Raw genomic sequence first — 24,548 nt, forward strand, 5'->3', positions numbered from 1 at the left:
ACGGGAGATGATTTATTTAGAATATCTATAAAAATCATTTCCCACATACCTCCCTCCTAGGCTGTTTTTTGTGGTGCCTATAGAGCCAGCATGGTATAGTGATTTGAAGATCGGACTATGACTCAAGACCAGGGTTCAGATCCCTGCTCAGCCATGCAAACCAACTGGATGACCTTGGCCAAGTCACATTCGTTCAGCTTTAGAGGAAGGCAAAGGCAAACCCATTCTGAGCAAATCTTACCAATAAAATTCTGTGATAGATTCACCTTAGAACTTATGGCAGCAGGTCAAAAGGCAGACAACAACAGACAACACAGAATTGGTAACCACACAACAGAGTTTGGGCAGTGGTGGTTGCAAAAAATGGAATTTCACTTTAAAGCAAGTCATGTAGCTTGACTTGTTCAAATCCTTAAACATACTTCCATACATTCTGTATTCATTTACTGTAGAAGCTAGGCATTCTATTGATGTAGTTAAGAATACCTCATAAAATAAATACCTGATAAAACTAATAATAAATTATCTCATAAAACTGGTGCCGAATCTCGGCTAAGCCAGGCTTTAACACATCAACTAACTGTGTTCAAGTCACAAAAGTATCAGCTGAGATGATAGCTGAGTGAATCCTGACTCATTCTCAAGGAATGACTGACTCAGTTCCAAACTTATTCTACACAACTTTGTTGGAATTTCCCTCACAACAGACCCAAGCAAAACAGATTTCCAGAAAACTAGATTTTTATCCGTAAGTTCACAGGAAAGTGTAAGGGAAGACCAACTCAGTTTTCCCTCGTGATTTCACAATATAATTAGTCATATTACTGCTTGGTAAAAGAAAGCAGACAACTAAGGGAGACTGTGCTGACAGACAGCTCCCCCCCCCTTTTTTTTTTACGTTAAATCACAAATGCTAGGAATGGCAGAACATTACACCTGTTATAAATAATGAGATGCAAGTCTGGTGCATATAACTTGTAAACTAACAAAATACAGTTGAACATTTTGTGTATCAGTCTAGCATTATACAATCTCAAAGAGGAAGAGTTTCTGTGGACACTTAATGGAACAATGTTTGTCCAAAAAAATAAATTATCCCTGTACGTGCTCAGAATTATTTGCCAAATGTCAAAATAAGTTGGGGCTCTTTTCACTGCTAGCCATGGAATGCACATACTTTTAATATTTTTAGACTTACATGTTTTCTCATTTCTGGGTTTTTACAGTTTAAAATGTTGTGGAGTCTTCTAGAACAATGTTTTTCAAACTATCAAAAATCCTCAATGAGATGTTAAGAAATGATAGACAAACTTTTCTGAGAGGCAGTTTGACCACCAATATACTTTTTCCTTTGCAGTGGGCCACCTAGAAGAGATGTAGAATAGACTGGGGAACATATGTCTTTGAACTGCAGTTTTTAACAGTCCTGGCCAGCATAAATGTGAGAGGGGGTGAGTGAGCTTGCAGTCCAGGAACATCTGGAGTGCTGTGCATTTACCAACCCTGCTCTGAAATATATCCTAGAGTGCTGTAATACAAACATTTTGGGGTTCTGTGACAAACATGGAAGAGCTCTTTGGCTGATGAGTTGAACTGTTAATGGCTGCCTAACATAGGAGGTTGGAAAACTAGTGTTGTAAATTCTGTTCTTAGGTGTTTTAACTGTTGGTGATCCTCTGTGATTGCTTCTTTTCCATAGGACTCAAAGGAACATCTTGTGACCATGCCCTGCAAAGAGAACTCCTCAGATACACACTTTTTCCCTGAGCCATTCCTCCCAGAAGACAAGAATGAAAAACAAGACAAGAGCCTTGATGATGAAAAAGTCAAAAGTCCACCTGTCTCACTCTCTCCAATTCGGTCCCAGCCAGTTGCTCTGCCTGAGGCCATTGCACCACCATCACCCATGAAATCACAACCATCTTCACCCACTGTACCTACATCTCCACCTGCTACCCCTCTGCCTATTTGTTCACAGCCTTTGCCCTCTGGTGAAGCATCAATTCCATCTCCAAGGGAGCCACCAGTGTGTTTTCAACCAGTCCCAGCATTAACTTCCACTCCTTTGGCCAAACTTGCCCTAAAAAGTCAAGATGGAGAGATGGAAAAACTTCCAAGTCCTACGTCAGCAGAAGAGGCTTTGAAAAGGAGTAACCTTGTGGAGGAATTTTGGATGAAGAGTGCTGAAATCCGGAGAAGTTTGGGTCTTACCCCCGTGAACAGAAGCAGGGGATCAGACCCAAGCTTTACCATCTCACCCCTTGAATCTTCCCCTCTTAAATCTTATACTCCTGATGGTGTTCCAGAAGACAAAAGTATCCACCTTGTAAAACCACAGCCAGCCCCAAGGAAGCCACTCACCCCAAAGCTTGATGAGCAGTTTTCTTTGCTGACACCAAAGTCTCCATCAGAGAGAGAGCTGAAAAATTCAAATGATGTTAAAAGAGATTTGTCCAGCAGTTCTGGACTAGGTCTTCAAGGCAGTTCATCCAACATGAGGACATTGGCCAGCCAAAGTTTCAATACTTCTGATTCCACTATGCTTACTCCCCCATCCAGCCCTCCCCCACCACCACCTCAGAATGAAGAGCCAGCAACGCTGCGAAGAAAAAGGCACCAGGCAACTTGGCAGAATGAAGCAGAGTCTAGGCCAGCTTCCATGCAAACACCGCACACACCACCAGTAAATGAACAGATCCGACCAGCCAAGGACTCATCCCAGCCTCCCAGAGAGGAAGTGAGGAAGTCATTTGTGGAGAGTGTGGATGAGATACCATTTGCTGATGATGTAGAGGACACTTATGATGAAAGGACTGAGGATACAAGCCTTCATGAAAAATATTACACACCACCCAGCAGGCCAAGGCCAGAGAAGCCTCTTCACCTTCATTTGGTTAAAGAAAATGGTGGGCTACCATCAATGGAAGGAGGAAGTCAGCAAAAGAGAGGCCTCCCTCAAGTCTCTGCAGAAGCTAAAGAACTAGCTGAGGAGAGAATGAGGGCCAGAGAGAAGTCTGTCAAAAGCCAAGCCTTGCGTGATGCAATGGCTAGGCAGCTCTGTAAAATGAAAGATCTGGAGAAGGCCAATGCTGCTGGCACTGCCAAACTGTGCAAAGCATCTACCTTACCCTCAAAGACCAAAGAGATGTTTTTTGAGTCCCCTAAACATTTGGGTATGAAAGCTGGGGAAGGTCACACGCTGAAACATGAGGGTAGTAGTGACAGGTTCTTCTCACCTTTTGCAGACATCAGTGGACATGATGGGTCAGTCACATCCTCAGAAGGTTCTGGTGGAAAGAGTAAGAAAAGGACTTCTCTTTTTTCTCCTCGTAAGAACAAAAAGGAGAAGAAGTCCAAGAACGATAGCAAGCTCTCTGACAAATCCAGTAGTGCAGCTGAGGAAGCCACCAAACCCAAATCATTGTGGAAGTCTGTATTCTCTGGTTATAAGAAAGACAAGAAGAAAAAGACAGATGAGAAATCTTGTCCTAGTACACCTTCCAGTGGAGCCACAGTGGATTCTGGGAAAGTTAAGGCATCTCCATTGATTAGAGCAACAGGTACAATATCACTGGCCATAGGCTGTACTCATTCCATGATAAATTGAGAACGTTCCAAATTGCTTCTGTATATATGTACTATGCACATGTGTTAAAATTTGCTTCTAGTCTCACTGACCTAGAGCATAATTGACATACCACATAGCAGCAGAATCCTGTGGTGACTTAAAAAGAGGGACAAGTAGGGTGAGGGTAAACTTGAAAAAAATAATTTAGGCACAAGGAAGGATGAGAAAAATAACCCCATCTAAAGGTATGAGTGCGTCACTAAATTCCTTATAATACTGTATTAAGTTCTACATTAGCCCAACATTTCAAGGACGTGCTGTACAAACGATATGTTTTGATTTTTCATGGGTGCTTGCAATAACTCCTTTCGTTTATGCAATCTTTTTCCTTTTAAAATATTGACATTTTATTGGTAATCTTAAGACAGCCTTCTTGATTTGGGGATGGGATTGACAGCATGATGTTAGACATCAAGCACACAGAAATGCACGTTAACATGAGTACTCATAGCTATCCAATGGCATTGCTGTACCCTGTCTAATCAGGAGCAGCTGTTTCTTAATGCCCCCACATGGATTACCAAAGCTCCTGTAGATGTATGGCCCAGTTTTGTGAGGCATGCAGGTATCTCTGCCTGTCTGTTGTTTCATCCAGCACTTTCCTTTTTGCAGCTTCAATTCAGGAAACAGAGATTGGATTGACAGCAGTGATATGCTTGATACATGACTCATTCTTGCTGTTCAGTTCTCATCTCAGGCCTGCTAAAGTTTAAAAAATATATATTTGTTGTATTTCTCATATAGTCTGTCTGCTTTAAAAGAAGTCTGATGTGGATTGGATTTATGTGGATTCCATTCCCTGCTCTTTTCTTTTAAGCAACTGTGACAAATTTGCTTGAAGGGTGGAGTCCCTCATGCTTTTGTTTCTCATATATTGTTTGCTTAGAATATTCAGTGTAGCTGTTAGATGATCTGGGAGACTTGTAATAAGGAACTTCAGGCTAAATCAGTAATACCTGACATTCCTTTGAATATACATCAAAATCAGTCTGGCTGATCTCACTGACACCTGACCTTTAAACATCCCATCTGGATTGCTGAACCTGTACCTACCCAATCCACGATAACCACTGCATTACACTGAATCTCGGTGATGTGTTCAAAAATGTACTACTGAGTGCTGTGTTTTAGAATTAAATTGGACAAAGATGTGCACTCCAGCCCTGGAAAAAGTGTTGTGTGTCAGCTGTCAAAAAGTCCACTGAAGTTTATGCTGTGGTGCCATGAAAGTGGACTGTGCCCACTTTCAAGAAACTTCCCACCTAATGTCCCTATGACAGCAACCGTTCTTCTGGGTTTGCCATCTGATACATTGCTTTATTGTTTCAGATTTACAAATGCGACGACACTTAAGCTTCTCTGAGGATTCTGACCTTTCCAATGATGATGTATTGGAACGCTCATCACAGAGATCCAAGCGTGAGGTAAGGTTAAATTAGATAGGAAATACTAATAGAGCTATACTTCTGGATCCTAAAATCTTCACAAAGCTGATATTATTAGTTTTAGTATTTGCATTAATTATTAACTAGACTAGAAGAAAACCTTTGTAGATAAAACAGTGAGTTTAATCTTCCAAAGATGGTCTCTTACTTCTGCCTTAGAATGTCATGCTGTATGACTGCCATGCAAATCTTGCTGCAATCCTGTGCATGTTTACTCAGAAATGAAAGCCCTACTCTCTTCAGTAGGGCTTACTCCCAGGTAAGTGTGCATAGAATCCAAGGCTGAGATTGGACTTGAGAAATGTGTTCAGCAGAACACTGAATTCTCTTGGTGGCTTTAAGTAAGTGATTACTTCCAGATTTTAGTGAGGAAAAAGAAATATATTTTATGTGGGTGGATTTTCAGCAAAAGCATGCTCCAATATTAAACTTCCAAACAATACTGCCAAAAAAGCCTCTTGTACAAAATGTATTTCTTTTTCATATCTTGCAATAATTATAACAGTGTTATTGGTCATACACACCCTGTTTTTATTTTTTGTTTTTGTTTGTTTGTTTGTTTTTGGCAGAAGGATGTGGTATAATGATACCACATACATGGCAGTCAATGTAGCTGGTCCTGTTAAGGACTTAAGGACCCTGGGTTCCTTTTACCTGGGATGATGAATTTTAGCTAGGGCAGCTGTCCTTTAAGAGGACAATAGTATAAAATTGTTCACTCAACAGCATATGAGGAAATCTTTTATGTTCAACCACAAAGTTTCTCAGTAGTCACCCCCTTTGAACTGTTCTTTTTATTTGACTATTTTTGTACACTTCTTTCATGCTTGCCTCCAGGTTTTTCCTGGGAGGTTCCATGTTGCGTCTGGGATACTGAGGAAGGAGGAGGTACCTGGGGATGCTGGAAATGATGTGGGGAAAGGGCTTTTCTCAGGAGATGGTGGGTTTAGACTAATCATGATGCAGTTATTCAGATATGTCTACTTAGTCTTGGTTTTGCAATCTCCCTGATGTTCACATGACCATTTAGCATGAAGTAGGCACTATTTCAACTATAATTTGGTCCACACAGGTGCTGTAAGCGTGACAAAAATAGAGAATCATCCTCTAAAGAGCCAATTGGAGAGTAGGACTCTTATTTTTCATTTAGAATGGTAAAGGTCAACCAGATTTCTTAATACTTAGTGAAGAAATGGAATTAATAAAATTTTGAAACTTGCCTCAAAAATAAACAAGCACTGAAAAGAATGGTGTTTATATACTCTTATAGTGCTACTATTCCACTTTAACTGCTCTAGCTGCCTCCTGTTGCATTCTGGGATTTGCAGTTTTAAGGAGGGGTATTTAGAATTCTCAGGCAGTTCTCTCGTATGTTTATGTTTACCTTCTGAAGATAGTTATTTGTTTTCTTCTCTTTGCTATATGACTATTCTTGAACTACTAATAGACTGAAACCTACTCATTACTGTTCTTGTAATACCATATCCCTTGCTCCTAAAGGTTCCCCCATTTGGTGTGATGTAGAATAACCCTTTGTGATTATTAGCACTTTGGTTTTGTTTGGTGCATAACACTAGAATCCCAAAAGAATTACTAGGATAATTTCCTGTAGATTTTGTGTTCCTAGAAGCTATTGTCAGTGTGAACCTGCTGTTGTTGTATAGTAATTGATTCATGTAGTAACCAGTTGTGCATAAATGTGTCTTCATGTGTGTGGCAGTTTGTTAAATACTGAGATATAGTCTTAAATGTTCAGATTTTCTCTCAGTTTTCTATTCATGCTTATGCATTTTTGTCAACCAAGCTGAATTTCCTGAAAAACTACTGAAGGTCAGAAACTGAGGCCAAGATTAAATATCTGTTGTGCAATACTGAAACATGTACCAGACTTTAAAAAAAAAGCTGGGCATAACATTTCAACATTATGAAAAATCATATGTTTCATTTTTAAAAGAAGTCTGATGTCTAGTCCATAAAGCAAAGGAAGCAATATTTTCAGACTGACAGCTGAATTCAATTTTAGTGAAGTTCTCATGGGCCATATTCCAATGGTTGAAGGTAAAAAGATAGGGTCAAAAATGCCAACATATTCTTAGCTTAAAGCCCTTCCTATTAGTAACTGAGTCTTACTAACTGAGAAGCTTTTCAGCCTTTTAAAAAGAGGAAAAATCCATATAAAAGTTGGAAGCCACCAAGCAATAGTATCATAAGGAACATTTATTTATATATCTAATATCCCACTTTCTCCCAGTACAAGACCCAAGGTTATTGTAGAGGGTGAGGTTAGTTCTTCAGAATGGCCAGATTCACCTCCACCTGTGGTTCCCTGCCCCTGTTACAGGTGCTAACATCTTCAGAAGGATGTTGAGCCGGGGTTTGTATGACTGTAGATAGGACTTTTGTGCCTTGCTCTTTGTGTGATTAGCAATATCAAGGTCATCTATGCACTTTTGGGGGAAAATATTTGCATATTTTTAAAATAAAAATATAGTGTTTTCATTTGCAGTAGTGTAGCTGGTGGAAAGTAGGATGGCTATAAATGACTTGTGGAACCGACCACTGTCATATATTCAGGGCAAGGACTATCTATCTACTATACATGCACTCACATACTGAAAATGTAGTATGGACGTTGGTCCTAAAAATCAGAAATGCAAAGCCAGCTCTAGCTCATTTTTCTGTCCCAGACATGTGCAGCTAGAAATGCAAGGACCATATCAGCCTTTTCCTACCTGACCCCAAACAGCTATCTTAAGAACCTTTCCACAGTGTACTTCAGCTACGTTCTGCCATACAAATTCAGCTATGCCTGATGTTTTAAAATAGGCTGTTATTTAAATTTCCTCAGCCTGAGCTCCTCACCCAAACCAAGCAAAGGCCAGTGATGGTGTATAATAGTGTATCAGGTTTTGATAGACTGTTTTTAATTGCTGTAAGTGGGGAGATGTCATCAATCTGGTAGACCACAATGTAGTACTTTGCTTGGTTGGTTTACCTTGGTAGGACACAAGCTGCCCAGTCTTGGTCTAGCATTTGTCCTTATGCATATTTGTACATATATCAAAATTAGAAATACTTAGATCACAAAATTTGTCTAGAGCATAAGCTTCATCTGTAAGTGTCAGTCTTCAGAAATCCAGCTTTTTCTTGTTTGGCAATATGTTTCTATTGTGTGTTTCCAGATCCTGAAAAATTCATTCCCCGTGTAGTTTCATGTTGCATTTCAACCAGCCTTTGTTTTTATTATTGTTCATTTTCTTTTCAGTGTTTTAACTTCAAACTGATTTTGCTCCATGTTGTTTGTTTTTGTTTTTGCCTTTGCTACTCCTTCCCCTCCCTCCCCCTTTTAAAGTCGATTTACGTACCACACGCCTTGGCATTCAAGAGATCATACGCATCAAAGGTAGTGTCTCCATTCTCATTGACTGGCCATGGTTGCATGCGTTCCTGTTATTCATTGGGCAAAACGGCAATCTGTTCCCCTTTCCCTTGCCTTCATTTGTACTAACTTGACCCCTGACTATGCATGCATGAAATGATTAACAAATATGGATGACAGATCATCTTCAAGGGTGAAACTTTCATGCCTACATGAAGGATATGCAGTATCCAGAAGGGAGAAATATTGATCTTCATCACTGTTTCTAAAGAGGGTGTTTAGCTGAATAGTATGAATTTTCTACATCATACCTGCAAAATGAAGAGAGTAAACAGTATTTACAGTGCGCCCGCTGAAAGCCACACTGGAAAAACCCCTCGCGCGCCCTGGAAAAAGTAATGAGGCATGTGCCTATAGTGCACCGCAGCCGTGAGCCCCATTACTTCTAATGGGGCTCCAGCACGCGTGGATTTCCTCTTATGCAGAGGGATCCGGAATGGATTCCCACATAAGGGGAGGACCCATTGTATTTATTTAGTTAGTTCATTTATTGCTATTCTACCCTTCCCAAAGAAGCTCACATGATTTCTATGGTTCCTCCATTCTATCCTGAGACATTTAGCCTTCTCTGTCAGAGAGCTCTGGTGCCCCAGCAAATGACAAGCCCATGATGCTTTTAAAAGTTAAGGGGTTTTTTTTTTATAAAAAAGTAAAAACCATAATACTTCTACTCATAGGGTTGTTTTTCATGTTATAATTTGTTTGTGAAAATCCAGCATCCATGAAGGCATGGGTTTTGTAACTGAGAATTCATCCAGCTCATTTAAGTGTAGTATAAGCATCTGCTTCCAGACAATGCCAGATTTTGAAACCAAGGGTCTGAAATTGCACTAGCATTCTTTTGTTACAAAATCCATGTACTTTCCTACAGAAGTAAAACTTGAAGTATCAAATTGTAACATGAGAACTAACACTTGATGACAATTTTATGAGTCTTGAACAGAACAAGAAGAGAGACTCTATTAAGTTCTTTTTCTCATGGCAAATACGCTGCCTTTACATGTTTTCTGGCCGAGTGATCCATGTACATTACCAGTGTAACTGGGTCTTAAAGGTGTTATGGTCATAAAGGGAGACTGATTTCCTGTACTACACCATCTTTTTTGCACTTAACAAACTAGTGATGACTATAAAGGTATTTGAGGGTGCATATAAATAATCTTGAGTTGCTTGTGTTCACCGAGGGCTGCTCCATGTTCTGAAGACAAGAAGATATATCATAAGACACAGAACCCATGCATCTAGTTTCAGCATAGAAATATGAATTCTCCAGCTCCAACAACAACTATGAAATGCACATGCTGCCTTTTAGGTTTAAGGTTTCTAACATGACTTCCCCTCAGGTTTTTTAGTTAGTGTATTTAGAGTTGACCCCCTCTCTCTTTTGTATGGGGAAGTATTCACATAGTCATTTCTCTCACCTGTGGTGAATTGCTAGTCCAACATCAGTTGAATTCCATGGTTCTGCAGATCTTTTTCCCTCTCTGCTGACTGAGCCAGGTGATTGTATGGTAATGTGGGGTTCTTTTGCAAGCTGAACTTCTAATAGCACAGACAGCTGTTCACCGCAAGCCATGCTTCACATAGCCTTATGCAGCTCACTTCTTATTGTGATTTGATCATGACGAAATTTGTTTGTTAGCAAGCCTAGATCAACATGTAATACATAGTTACATCTTCAGTGAGAACGTTAATCAAATCAGGAGCAGCTCCTGTATTTGGGACAGGCTGCAAGAAGCATTGAGAAGAATGTAGCCCTGGCTGGAAGCACTATGAACAATCACTGCTTTGCACTTGATTCACACATTTTCCTTCACGTCTTAGTCTTCCACCAAGGCCCATCTGCTGCACTGCTAGCACCCACTAGGATGGCTGAGCAGGAAGTATAGCAAGTAACATTCTAGGAAAGACTTAGTTCCAAGTCATTGGGGCTGACAGTTTGGTGTAAGGGTTGAAAAACAGTCTTTTTCTTGTTACTACAGAAAGCATATACGGAGGATGAGCTTAACGCCAAACTGACCAGACGAGTGCAGAAAGCTGCTCGCCGCCAAGCCAAGCAGGAAGAACTGAAAAGATTACACAGGGCTCAGGTACAGTCATACATTTCCTTTCACTTTTTCTTGAGCCTGTAGAAAGAGAGATGTTGAATGACCACACCTCTGAAGTATACAGTAGAAAAGTTTATATTGTACTTTCAATAAATACAGTGTAAATTTTTCTTGTGTGCACTGCAGACATTTGGATCAATTGTATAATCCTAATGCTTCATCATTAACAGCTGCTGTATGCTGGGCCGTATGCATGATATAGAGCCAGAGTGGGATGCAGTGGTTTGAGGGTTGGAGTAGTACACTTGGAGACCAGGGTTCGAATCCTCACTCAGCCATGGAAACCCACTGGGTGACCTTGAGAAACTCACACTCTGAACATCAGAGGAAAGCAAAGGCTAGCTTCCTCTGAAATAGAAAACCTCATAATAGCTTTGCCTTATGGTCACCATAAGTCACAAATTATATGAAGGCACACAAAATATATGGTATGATATAATAGAAATTCTACAATATTTTATTACAAAAAAATCTGAGTTTGCCTCTCAGATCAATTAGAGAAAGTGGATTGATTCTTTCCCAAGATGGTTTTGCTTTGCTTTTCAGAATATAAGTAAAGTTTATTTCCATCAGGACCTATCATTCTCCTGCTGCTAAGAGATTTCCACTCTTGAAAAGGATTACATGAAAGGGATTTGTTTTGGCTGCAGGAAGTATAGATGTGTACACATGTATTTCGCAATGATCCTGCAAGAGTGAAAGGACTGACTGGAAAACTGGGACTATCAGTACATGGCACTTTATTACACCAGAAGCATAAAGACCAGTCTCTTCCCTGAAGAGCTTGAAATCTAGATGTTGACAGAATAAGAAACAACAGAAGAAGGGGAAGAAGATGGAAATATAGAGCAACAGAATTAATATGTATAGATTTAGTTATAAAAATATAGATTTACTTTAAATAGAGGATGAGGACCAGAGGAACCTCATGGCAAAAGTGGGAATCAAAGAGGAATTTAAATTGCTTGACATGTTGGGCATGGCCCAGGAGTGGGGTGAAGGAGTAATTCTCATCCAGCCTGCCCAATAAGCACATGCAACATGCTTCACCTGACAATATAGGGCATATTGTTAAATATACTGCACAAGGTACCCATTAACTGAAATAGCAATGTTTGTTTTCTTTGGAGTGTGATAGTAGGAATACTTTGAAGAGCTGAGAAAAATTACTTATTTTGACTAAAGTTTCCAGAATAATATGAATTGTAGTTAAAACAAAACACTTTCCCAAAATTCTGAATGCTTGTCCATGTCTTTTGGCAGTTTTTCATTGTCTTCTGTATGTTTTGGAAACCTGTAGGATTCTTGGTAATAGCATCCTACCATTTTGTTATATGATTAGAGTGAGAATTTGTTTTTATACTTGTTCTCTTCCCATAGATTATCCAACGGCAACTGGAACAAGTAGAAGAAAAGCAGAGACAGCTTGAAGAAAGGGGGGTTGCTGTTGAGAAGGCTCTTAGGGGTGAAGCAGGTACCTTCTATAAGTCACTGTTTTGTGTGTTTTTTAATCTTTGCTGCATAATTTTTCATGCAAAAGTTTGTAACAAGTGACATACTTTTGCTGAAGATCAGTCTCCTCTTAAACTGGAAATGTTTTTTTTAATTAATTTCTCCAACAAATGAATTAAAATTGCCATTTCACTTCTCAGTCATACCTTCGGGACCCTTGCCTTGGAAGCTATTTCCATGGCAAGACCCTATGGCAGAGTTAAATTTGCTCTGAAAATTCATCTCTCTTCTTCTGTTTCAGAGAAAGGTTTGTCCACTTACTGGTCACATTTTCTAAAAGGTTGAAGTGCAGCTTATAAAATGTCTGTCTGTTGGATATATTTAGCAAATAAAGCTGTGTCATAGCAAAGAAGCCTTTGCTTTGCTCAGCAAGCTGAAATAAAAGAGAAATAGTGTGTGATTTTAATTAATTGTGCTATGAATCAACATGATCACTCTCACAAGGGACCATCACAGAACAGCCCCAGCAAGTACCATGTACTCTCTGCAAAATTTGGCACAAACTCAATCAGCTCACTGAAGGAAGTAGAGCAGAATTTCACACATTATGTGAAATGATTTCCATAGTCTCTTGCCATTAGTAGAATGAGATCATACTCTAGATGGCCAGATTATAATGAATGGTGCTGGGGATTAGGATAGATAAAGAAGATTAAGGTGTAACTAGACATTATGGGGCAAGCAGGGCTACTCTTACATCTAGTTTTCCTTTGGATTTTTAAATGTCTGGTGAAGACTCTGTGCCTGAGACTCATGATGTCTCTGTGAGCTTGCCTCCCTCTTCATTGACTGTCAACTGGTGAAGGCAAGGAAATTCAGAGCACATTGGCATCATGTCGTGTGGTGAATTTCATTAGACTTTGTAAAGGAGACAATTAGACATGATGGACTGGTTCATCTATGGGAAGAGACATGGTTACATGATTATTTTCTTTATGCCATTTCCCAGAATCCTCTCTGCATTCAAATAAAGGCAGATACAACATGTGCACTCTGCACCAGGGATATAAGAGATTCTTACTTCCATCTTTTAATTGATGTGCATAGCGATAACTTTTTGCTATGTACCGTACTATTTTTACCACTGGGGTGGCAATATAACCAAAAGGACTTCCCACAAAACAGCTTAGGAGCACCTTTTTCCTGCCTAGTTGGACACACTGAAATTTCCTATAAGAATGTGGTAGGCATTTCAGTCATCTATCAAGGTAATTCTCATCATGAATGAACATGATAATTGAACTAAGAACAGATGATATTATCTCAACCACACAACTAAAAGATACAGTGATTTTTATTTTCTCTCAGTGTTTACTATCCCATATTCTCAGATCTCTTGATAGATAACTTCCTGTCTGAGACAGTTTTAGAGATATCAAATAGAATGGAATACGTTTAAACTTCTTCCTTGTTTTCCTTGACCACCCAATGCCACTCGCTGCAAGAGATTTTGCTTGGTTCTGAAAGATGTTCAGGCTCTAGCTGAAGTGGGGAAAGGGGCAGTTGTGGCACTCCAGATTTTTGCAGGCCTACGGCTTTCATCAGTCCTAGTCAATATTCCCAGTGTTGAGGGATTATGGAAGTGCAATTCAAAAATATTGAAGGTAATGATATATATCCGCAGCTATAGGGTGCCTTGCACTAGTCAGGAGTAATGGATCAACAACAGCCTTTATACATTCATATATGGATTTCCCTTGAAATTTTCAACAAAGAAATACTGACTTTCTTGTCAGATGACACTCACCCTTTTTCTAGTTGGCCAACTCCCGGAAAGGTCAGGGTAGGAATTTTTACAGCTTTCCAGATGTTACCAGACTATAGTTCCCCATATGTCTCACTATTGGCTTTCCTGGGTAGGACTTGCAGTTCAGAAACATTTGGAAAGCTGGACAATGCCCATTCCTGTCATAGTTGCTGTTACGAGAGACTGAGCAGATTGTGCAAACAAGCAGGCCATATGCAGGGATGGTGTGGTGGAATGCGAGAGATGCAACAGTGGAATGTGTGTGTGAGAGAGAGAGACAGAGAGAAAGAAATAAACCAAAAAGATTGGCTTTTCCTGTGTCAGCCTTTTCCAACCCAATGCCCTTCAGAAATACTGAACTATTCTGCCAGTACTAGAGCTTTGAAGTATACTAAAATATACATAATTTGCTAATGCTGAAAATATGTCCTACCTCAAGACTCCTATGGGAAGTTTAGGCCTGGAAAAAAAATCTCATGTTGTAAGACTTTCAGCTTTTCCATATACTTTCAACCTCCTTGTTTACCATACCCTCAATATCAGAAGTAAGATATTCCCATCTCTTTACCTTTCAAACTGCCATTTTATGCAATAAAGCAATACAGCCAGTATCAACCAAAGTAGGAGGTAATGCAGAAAATTACTGCAAAACTTTATTCTCTTTTAACAGATTGTACATGATAAGGAAAGGGACACTCCTCTTCCAACTATCCATTCTTCATTGGCTGTTAAGTGTATGTTAAAGTCTCCTTTTTGGCAGATACAATCTTATAACAGTACAATAGACACATATGCTTATGGTGAAATATATGCCATAAATTTATCAAGTTGTAATAGACATACAGATTAAACATGTTTTTCCTAAGATGTCATAGTATTTGTGTAGGACATACTTGTGGACCCTGTGGCCCACCAGATGTTTTCCATTAGCCCCTGCCACTCTGGCAAGTGGTGGAGGATGAAAGGAGGGATGGGGAACCTCGGGAAGGGTCAAGTTCCTTGTCCCAAATATAGAAAATGGTCTTCTAAAGCACAAATGATCACTATCACTATCTGTACTGCCTTTTATATATCACAAAACAGTTCACAGTGGACAAAGCCCTGTTTGACTAGTAATTTTGATGTGTTTGATATCTCCTCACTCCAGAGATTGCCTAAGACATTTAGCTCATGAGGCAGAAAATCCAAATGGTTCTTTCTGTATAACAAAACCATAGCATTGAGCTAAATAAGTTAGTGATCTGCCCTGTAATAACACCTACCAAAACCTGTCACTTAATGATGCTCATTCCGTGCAGTACAGGGGCGGCAAAATATGGTTTTACTATATATATATGTTTTTTGCTCCAGATTGCCCCAAATTGACCGCTGGGGCATGTGGAGGGCATTTCTACCATGTTTGCAGGCCCGCTTTGGACCTCCCACCTCCCTGAACCAGGCAACATTTTTTTTTTTAAAATTCCTTCAGGGGGGGCATGAACATCCAAAAACATGATGAGAATGCCTCATCTGCCACAGAGGGCATTTGGGAAGGGACTTTTGATAGGGGAGAGCAGGTGCATTGTGGGTACCTCCCCCCAAGGAATCCTGCAAGATTAATGAAGACCCCCTAGCCTTGCACAGTTGCCAATCCCTAGTGTATTAGACGTTTGAGGTGTTTTTGATGAATGCTCTAGATCAGCTCTGAAGTCTACTGTCTTGACAGTTTACTTCATATTAGCTTCTTTCTTAATAACAGAATGAGAGCTGTGTGTACCATTAGAATTCCTTTGAAAACAGCCAAATTGGAAGCATAAAAGAACAATTTATGGTGCCCAGTGCAAAGGACTTAAGTTCTCTGTGTATATCTTCCTTTTTTACGTAGGTGATCCTGAAGTTTCATGCATACTCATATTTCCTTTCCCCTACTTTCTGCTTTAATAAAGTTGACTATAACCTGAAAAATCAGATTTCTTATATGTTATACATGAGTTTAGATACTCATCTAAATATGGCTTTAGATACCTGTCTAAACATGGGTATCAGACACATGCAAACATGTCTGAAGGGGTATTTGACACACTGAAGGGATATTTGTTTGGTCATAGAGTATGTGACTATTCTGGAGGGCAGGGCAGGAGGGAGCAAGACATGTGGCAACTCTTTAATTCCCCTCAGTGTTAATCTCCTCCTTTACACTTTTGCCAAACCCAGTCTGTGGCATATTTGCTTGTTCTGGCAGCACATCCACAACAGGTTGATTATACTCAGAATTTGCAGATGCCTATGTTAGAATTTGTTACGTACATTACATTTTCTAGCACAATCACACAAGAAACTTCCCAAACTCTGATCTATTCTATTTATAAATTTACTTTGTAGGGAGGGGGTCATATTTATAAAAAAAAAAAATAATTTATATTATTTACAGTTGGTGAGGGTGGGCAAAATGTGGCCTGTGAATAGCATGCAGTGTACCAGGGCCTTTTTTGGTCCCCAGAGCCTACTATGGGTAAAAAAGAAATAAAAAAAGAAACATACCCCCCCCCCCCCCCAAATGCCTCCAAATGCACCCTAGGGAGTGTGGTGGCATTTTCACCATATTTTATTGACACCTGGACAATTTACAACCAGGAGAGGCATTTTTTGAAATAGAAAATGAATTCTGTTCACTTCCTGTTGTAAATATATATATATATTTGTTCTTTTTACTAGGTAGTGCGGTGGGGATGCAGCCTCTAAAGTCTCCTAAAGGACTAATGCAGCCCCCTAGCCTTCCAATGTGGCCCACGCTTACCAGGATTTCTGACTACCTCCTTTAAAAAAAAACTAGAAGGGTTTTTCTCTTTATAAATAAGGCTATTAAAATCTCTAAAATATAGACTTGATAGGAAAAACTAATTTGAGATGTGGTGCTAGAAAAGAGTTCTGAGAATATTGTGGGTTGCTAAAAATACAGGTTGATGGGTCCTAGAGCAAATCAGGCCAAAACTTTCCCTACAAACAAAGATGACTAAATTGAGATTGTCATATTTTAGCCACATCATCTTTAGCCACAAGAAGAAATGACTCACTAGAAGAGACTATTATTGGTCCATAACACACTGCAGAAATAATCCAGTTTGATACTACTTTAACTGCCCAGGCTCAGTGCTAGGGAATCCTGGGAACTGTATTTTTATGAGACATTTAGCCTTCTCTTTCAGAGAGCTCTGGTGCCACAATAAACTACAATTCCTAGGATTCCCTAGCACTGAGGCAGGGCAGGTCTCGAACTGGATTGTTTCTGCAGTGTGTTTTGGACCATAGTTGACTATGGCTCGTAATTATTGGCTCTATTACTCCAGGTATCAAGATTTTGCATCTGACTGCATTTAATGGATTTCAGGTTTCTAGTTAAAAACAAAAAAACGAAGCAAAAGTAAACTCCTCTGCCACTATCTTAGCTGCCTGCACTCTTTAACTAACTGGAGGATGAAGTAGAAAGGCTGTTCCCTGGAAAACCAAGCAAAATCAGGGCAAATGCTTTATTTACTAGAATGGAGTACTGTCCACCCCTGGGCACCCTCCCTAATGGAGAATGTTTATGGATCCTTTCTTAATGTCCCCCCAAATGACAACAGTGCAGTGCCATACTGACACAAATGAACATGTGAGAAATAGTCGCATATTACTTAGCTTGATTTCCTTCTCTGTCCGGAGGTCCATACCTGCCTTTCTTGCCTGCATGTTCTCCAAGTTCTATTATTTCCTCATCCTGTCTTTACAGTATACCGTATATATGTATGTGTATATATTTATTGCGGAGTTGCATGATTTCTTGCTGTTTCTCTTTCTCTCTCTTTCTCTCCCTGTCTGCCTCTCTTATGTATGCATTTTCTTTTGTAGACTGCTTTGAATTCTGGGCAGGGAGTGGGGTGGGCTAGCCAGGATGGGCACCTGAACCAATAACTCTCTCTCTTCACCGATTCCTTGTTGTAGACTATTGGGGAGAGTCTTATTACAGTGACCTCATCGACTTGCACCTGGGTGGTATGTATGGCAGAACCTCTTCGCTGACACTAACCCTGCTGACACCTGCTCCTGCCACCCTCTCCCTCCACCTATATCTTTCCATCCCTGCCTCACAAGCAATGAGATGAAACCACTCTTGCACCTAATTGATTGGCTAGGGCACAACCCCTTTTCCAGCTCAAAGGAGAAAGCTGCATTATAACAAGCTGTTTTCCCTTTTACTGTGATTTGTAAACCACTCAATATCAGCGTTGGATTAGCTGTTAAGAGGAAAGAAGAGACACCTGATGGAGAGAACAAAATGGGAGGCAACATTAAAAGTGTGCAAAAGTTGTCTAATGTTTTCCTTAGGATAACTGACAAAGTTCTTTTTAAAGAAAAAAACAAATCTGACTTCTCCAGCATCACTTTCTCTCAGGAAGGGTGTTAGTACTCAAAATGTACTGGAATCAGGTTGTCTTCCATACACCTCTATAGCCTTTTCCCCATGGTTTTGTGATTAGCTGTGGACCTAAACCAAAGTGTTGTGTGTGATGAGATATGGGCCCTGGGAGGAGCATCTCCCTTACCCCTTTTAGGATTTGTTATCTTCTCCCTTCCAGTCTCCCCTTTAATGGCACTAGGAAAACCATTTGTGGGACATGAGAAGAATTCCTCACTTGTCTATTCATTGTCCTGTTTGCACTGGTCACATTTATGAACTATCCACAAAATTTTATGGCATAATACATTAGACTTTAAGGTGCCACAGGATTATGTGGTTTTGCTGTAACATAACAGCACATCTGTAATTTTAAAATATATAATGCAGTATTGTCACATTGTGAGTTTTTCTACTGTCCTGAGACAGCTGCAAGTGAAGTGTAGAACTCCCAGTGTGATGGTGTATTGTGCTTTTACATTTCTCACTGGTATAGGGAAGTCAGGAGGAGGAGACGAAGTGGCTGCTATGGCTGACAGTGACCAGCATGACCTATAAATAGTTGTAGGCTGAATGCAGTTTAAGGCAGTGTTGCTGTACCAAAAAACTTAAATTAAATGGCAGTGAATTCTGGTGTACAAGTCCCTTACAGGAGCTCTTGGGATCTACCTTTCCCTCTCTACATACTTTTTTATCCAAGAAATTCCTAGTCCTCAAAGGGCAGTGAGCAATGGGAGGAGTAACAATATTCCCCCCAAATACATCCCATCACACAAATGCTTTTTAGTGTTTATAACAGGTAGAAAGAATATAAGCCATGGAGCACCTATGGCCCTCATGCTATTTTTAAGAACTTGGGAACTATGGCATTCCCCATTTTAAAAAAATACAAATTTAAAAATTGTCCACAAATGCCACCTTGCCTCTTAGAGGGCACATGGATAATTTTGGGCTTCCCTTGGTTCTTTTAGGCCTGGAAGTATTTGTAGTGGGAAAGGTTCTGCCCAAAACTCATCCCCTTTCCAAAAGTGCCAAAATTTCTCCCCTGTCTCCTAGAGGCCAACGGGCCCAAAAAATCTTTTTTGTATTGTTTTCCAGGGGCAGTTGATAGTGGGAGGGATGACCAACCAAGGTCTCTTGGGGCAATGTGTTCCCTGGCCCCCAGCAGTTGCCCATCTCTAAGAACTCCAGGTGGTCCGAAAGGGGTTTGCTATCTAAAGCAAAGAGCAAGATGGCACACATGCAGCCCCAAAATTCTGTGTACATAAGCTAACTTGTTTGGGTGTTGGAATCTTCTTTCAGCTGAATTGAAAACACAGAATCCTTGGCTTCATCTGAAGGCAGCAGAATAGCTTTGTGAATGTAGCTGAGGCTGTGTGGCCTGCACAGTTCTTTCCTCAGCAAAAGGAGAACCGCAAAGTATCATAGGATGAACAGCTTGGGGCTGCCACTGGCTATACATATATATGCACACACCAGGATCCACTGCCTGAGACAGCCACCTTACTTCATCTAACATTAGAGGTAGCCCTGCAAGGACTGCCATCTTTTTATTTTCTGTTGTGGACTTCATTAAAGGGCACACTGCTTTAAATGCTATGGATTTCTTTAACATTTGTACCGCTCCCCTTAGGGTTTGTGTAGATGACGGTATTTAAATAGCACTGCCAACTTTCACTAGAGAACTGCAGTTCCTGCAGAAAGAAACACATGCAGCCATGATTGAAAGCAGATGTTACACATGTGCAGTTAAACCTTAAAGAAGCAAAAGTTAGAAGAAACACTCAGATTATATTTGTGGTCTCTTCCTCGTATTTCTCATTCCCTTCAAAGGACATCACAAGGTGATGCAGTTTCAGTGCATTTTCCCCCTTTCTCTGATGACATGGGAATTAAATCTCTACAGAAAAATAGTGAATGAACACAGACCTGCACAAGGTGTATCTGCCAGTCATTTGACAACAATGCACCTCTCTGCTTCTGCAGTGTCACTCAGGCACAGGCAAAAAGCAAAACTGGAAAGTTGATTGAAACCCTGAAAGGCTGAATTTTGCAAGGTGGATTGCCAGTTCTGCCGCCTTGATTTAGCACACCTTGAAGAAAACAGTTGCTTACCCAGATGGTAATATATTCTCATCTGTACTCTTTTGAGAGTTAGTGGTGGGAGGATGCATTACCAAGTCTCCTCAAGGTCACTTTCCTGTATTGCAAACATTTATCAGCACATCTGTGCCACTTCTGCAGAAGCCAATCAAACCTATTAGTATTTTTAAGATCCCACAGTTCGCAATTAAAAAGATCAGTAGCATTTTTAAAACTTTTTTATTATGGTTGAGGGATGAAATTCAAAGGATCCACAAAATTTCTGGCCCCAGCATAGCCCCAAATATCGAGGCTTCACTCTACCTTTTTAAAAATGTACCTCGGCAGCTTTCCTCCATTCAGACAAGACACAGCCAAAGGGCTCTTGAACATTTTATATACCATAGTAAAGATCTCTTGTTGGGTTCTCTACATGTGTACTTCAACTGCTGAATTAGATTCTATGTGGAAATTCAAGTGCAGGGCAGTGCGGGGAAAGCCAAGATGCAGGGCACTGAGTTTTGTCTCAGTTTTCTGGGCTTACTGGGGACTGATCAGTATAATGGAACCATACTGTTCGGACACTAATCCTTATCCAAATCAAAACAAAACACCCTCCTTTAAATGTAGTGGGATTTCAGGTTTTCCTAGTGCTCTTCCCTAGCTCAGCATTAGGAAGCATTGTGTGCCTACAGAAGGAGCTGTAAAAGGGTTAATGCTAAGTTACACTTAACAGGTTCCACTCCCTGGCTGCTGACCTACACTTCTTTTTCCTCTTCCTTTCCCTCTCCCTCTCCCTCTTGATTCCCTAATGATTCCTCAAAGGCAGTGGTCCTGTAACGTTTGCTAACTGGTGGCTTTAAAAAAAAGTAGTTCTCAGAGTCATTTAAAGGGAAACTGTCATTTTTTCATGCAACTTCACTACCATTATAAAAAAAGTCACTAAAACTAAAAGTCACTAAAACTAAAAGTCACTTTTAACTAAAAGTACATTTAATTTGCTTTTCATAATTGACATCCTTCTTCACTTCCTGTTTGGCTAAACATGCATAGTGTTCTTTGCAATTCCTGTCTATACTTTGGGAGTGTTTATTTATTTTGTGATGATGAAGGGCATGGTACTTCAACTGGGTATTCCTTGTTAATTCTTCCCAGCCTAGAAGTTATTATATTCCATCTTGAATTATGGATGCCAATGCTGATGATTTAAACCACCTCATTTTTAAAAACCACCACCACAACAAAAGCAATAATTCATACAGTATCCCTTTAAATTAAATGCTGTGTTTACGTGCAGAAAAATCTGTGGCTTTGTAGTTTTTTATATTCCTCTGTGACTGATGTGTGTGCAGTACTTCCATCCTGACAGACTGCCAGAGTGCTCAAGAATTGCTTAGCACATTAGGTAAGGGATTAGGATATGGACCAGGGAGGTCCTGATTCAGATAACATTTCCATTAACTGTGTAAGTTAGTTAGTATTAATTGCCTTCTGAAATGGTTAATGTGAGGATCACTGAGAGAAATTATTCTGAATGTTCAAGGTGAGCTTTACAATGCATCATGTTAAAAGTCAGGATCCACTTCTGAAGACATAGAAAGAAAGACCTATCCTTCAGCATATCACATCAACAATTTAGCCATTGGGTCTCAGCCCAACTGGACTGCTGTGCATTCATGCTGAGTTCTCCCCAAGTTAAATGAAGCAACTTTCCAACCATGTACTAGATATTTCCAGATCATAGAGTTACTTAAAGAAAACAGTACTCAGTGCTGTCCTGACGTTATTAAGCCAGCATGTGGCTGTACTTTTCTGGCTCCTATGGAAAGGGCTACTGTGCAGAGTAAAAGAACCCCATGTGCATTGTCTAGGAACACGCCATGCTCTTGCATGGCATACACATGTTTTAACCAATGATCAGCACCCAAGGTCCTTGGAAGTCTTTAAACAGAGGCTGACTGGCCATCTGTTGGGTATGCTTTGATTGAGAGTTCCTGCATGGCAGGGGGTTGGACTGGATGGCCCTTGTAGTCTCTTCCAACTCTTTGATTCTATGATTCTAGGTATGATCATCTATTACATGCAGGAAGGAGATAGATAGCTATAATGAGAAGAAAAGGAATTGAGTCTAAATTCAGTCTAGGCATTTCTTTACCACCACCACCACCACCCCCCAGTAGATGGTCAACACTACCAGTAAGCACAGGCTTGGATTTAAGATGACTTGGGCCTGGAACAAACGGGCCTTTCCAACACCCTTGCCACGTGTGAGGGTTGCCTGGGGGGTGGAGCGCCTACACGCCCCGCAACCTTCACATGTGACAAGGTTGTAACAATGGTGGCGCCCTGTGTACATGGTGCCGCCATTGTTACGTAAGCACTGCACAGTGCCACACAGTGCTTACATAACGAGTGTGCCTACGCCGCCGCCGCAGCTTGAGAAGAACTTGCTTTTTGCGGGTTCTTTTTCGGCAGGTGGGAAGCCACGCGGTTTGGTAGCTGTGGCTTCCCTCCGGCGGAAAAAAGGCCGCCGCCCGGACCATTTTACAGGTATGTACCGGGCCTCACAGTATAGTTAAATTTGTATTCCAATATCTGTTTTAATCTAACATTTGGGAGGCAAATTCCAGTGGTCTTGGGAATGCTAGGGTTCACACCCTTTATGCAATGCATGTTTTGGTATTGCTAGCTTCACATTTTACTTTATAACATCATGATATATCCAATGGCCAGGATTCCCTTAGATGAATGTAAGTACAGTTCATCGCACCCTGGAGACTTGAATTTCAAATAGTTAAGTGTTTCTTCAGTTCTGGGCTGCAGCCCCCTCATTGTCTCATTTATTCTCTTTTCACCAAGTTGTGCACTCTTTTCCTTCTGGGAGAAGACAGAAGCAAAGTAGAGTTGGCCCTCTGTTTTTGCGGGGATCCATTCTGGACCCCCCCACACACACGTGCGCAAACGGAGGGTAGCGCATATTGAAGCCTCATAGGCTTGAATGGTATCCCCCCCCCGTGTTTGGTCCAGGCATGTGCACCATTAGAAATAGTGCATCCTGTCATTATTTTTAATTTGATTCCTTTATTTTAGTGGTGGTAATAGTAGTAGTATTACTACTAACTTTATTAATAGCTTGCCTTTTTGACAAAACTGGAGAAACCGTTCTGGATGAGCAACATGTCTGACTCAGCATCAAGTTAAAAGAGTTAATACAAAGAGTCAGTGGGCAAGTTAGCATCAAGGTCACCAGAATAATATTTTGGCCAGTAGGGTTTTGTCAGGGATGGAAACCGCTGGAACCATTGAAGCTTGGCTATTTAAAAACAGCACCCAATGAAGCTAGAGAGAATGGCAGAATTTGACTTTGCTTTTCTATCTGGGAAACGCCTGGATTAAGCAAGAAAAATTGGTATAGGTTTGGTGCATGCCAAAACACTCTTCCCCCAGTAGAATAGGGACTGTGCCATTAAGACATTTCTGAGAGATTTGTTTGTTTTCCCTGGATCGTTGTTGGTGTGCTGATGCTTGTTTCTGTAACTCCAAGTGATACCTGGAGATGATGGCTCAAACTGCATGATGCTGAAAGTGGTGTTGCGTAATCTTGTAATTTAGAATACTGTAACGTATATTTCTGTGATTCATCACTTAATCCTCTCCACTGTTCTGACTATTTGGACTTGAAGGTTTTAGTCCCTAGTTGGAGAGACGGAGATTAGCTATGAATTAGAATTGATTCATTCTACTTTAACAGGATTAGTTACTTCTGTCTTCCAGGAGAGAGGGGCAGAGTGTCTGGGCAGGTATTCTTCCGTGTTTGATTTTGATTCAGAGATCCCTAAAAGGAGGAAAGGTGGTCACAGTGACTACTGGTATGTTCAGCAAAAATAGGGATTTCCACCTTCTCTGTTACCCAGGGGTTCAAGGCAAGGATAAACTTTAAAACATCCAGATAGCATTTACCACCTTTTCCACACAACACACCCACCACATCCTTTTTTTTCTTCTTGCTCCAAACAAACCATTTTTATTCTTTTTAACCTCTATGGTGAGGCTGAGCTAATTCTGAACTTTATCCTTTCTGTCTTTCTCTCTACAAATATTGGCCACTTGTATATACTCTTCCTTGGTAATTTGCCATTTCTTCCATTTCATTACTCAGATTATTTGAAAACT

At 40.4% G+C, this 24,548-nt stretch overlaps 1 protein-coding gene across 1 annotated transcript in view; it reads left to right on the top strand.

Moving 5' to 3' along the window:
• The window catches only part of MICAL3 (microtubule associated monooxygenase, calponin and LIM domain containing 3), a 233,615-nt gene that overhangs the window by 190,059 nt on the left and 19,008 nt on the right, over positions 1-24,548 (top strand). The window contains exons 35-40 of the mRNA XM_042468591.1: positions 1,700-3,560; positions 4,958-5,052; positions 8,426-8,476; positions 10,495-10,602; positions 12,001-12,094; positions 17,840-17,890. Coding sequence (XP_042324525.1) covers positions 1,700-3,560; positions 4,958-5,052; positions 8,426-8,476; positions 10,495-10,602; positions 12,001-12,094; positions 17,840-17,890 — 2,260 coding nt within the window. The remainder of the gene's footprint in view (positions 1-1,699; positions 3,561-4,957; positions 5,053-8,425; positions 8,477-10,494; positions 10,603-12,000; positions 12,095-17,839; positions 17,891-24,548) is intronic.

Source organism: Sceloporus undulatus, chromosome 5 (assembly GCF_019175285.1).
Source record: "Sceloporus undulatus isolate JIND9_A2432 ecotype Alabama chromosome 5, SceUnd_v1.1, whole genome shotgun sequence".
NCBI lineage: Eukaryota > Metazoa > Chordata > Lepidosauria > Squamata > Phrynosomatidae > Sceloporus > Sceloporus undulatus.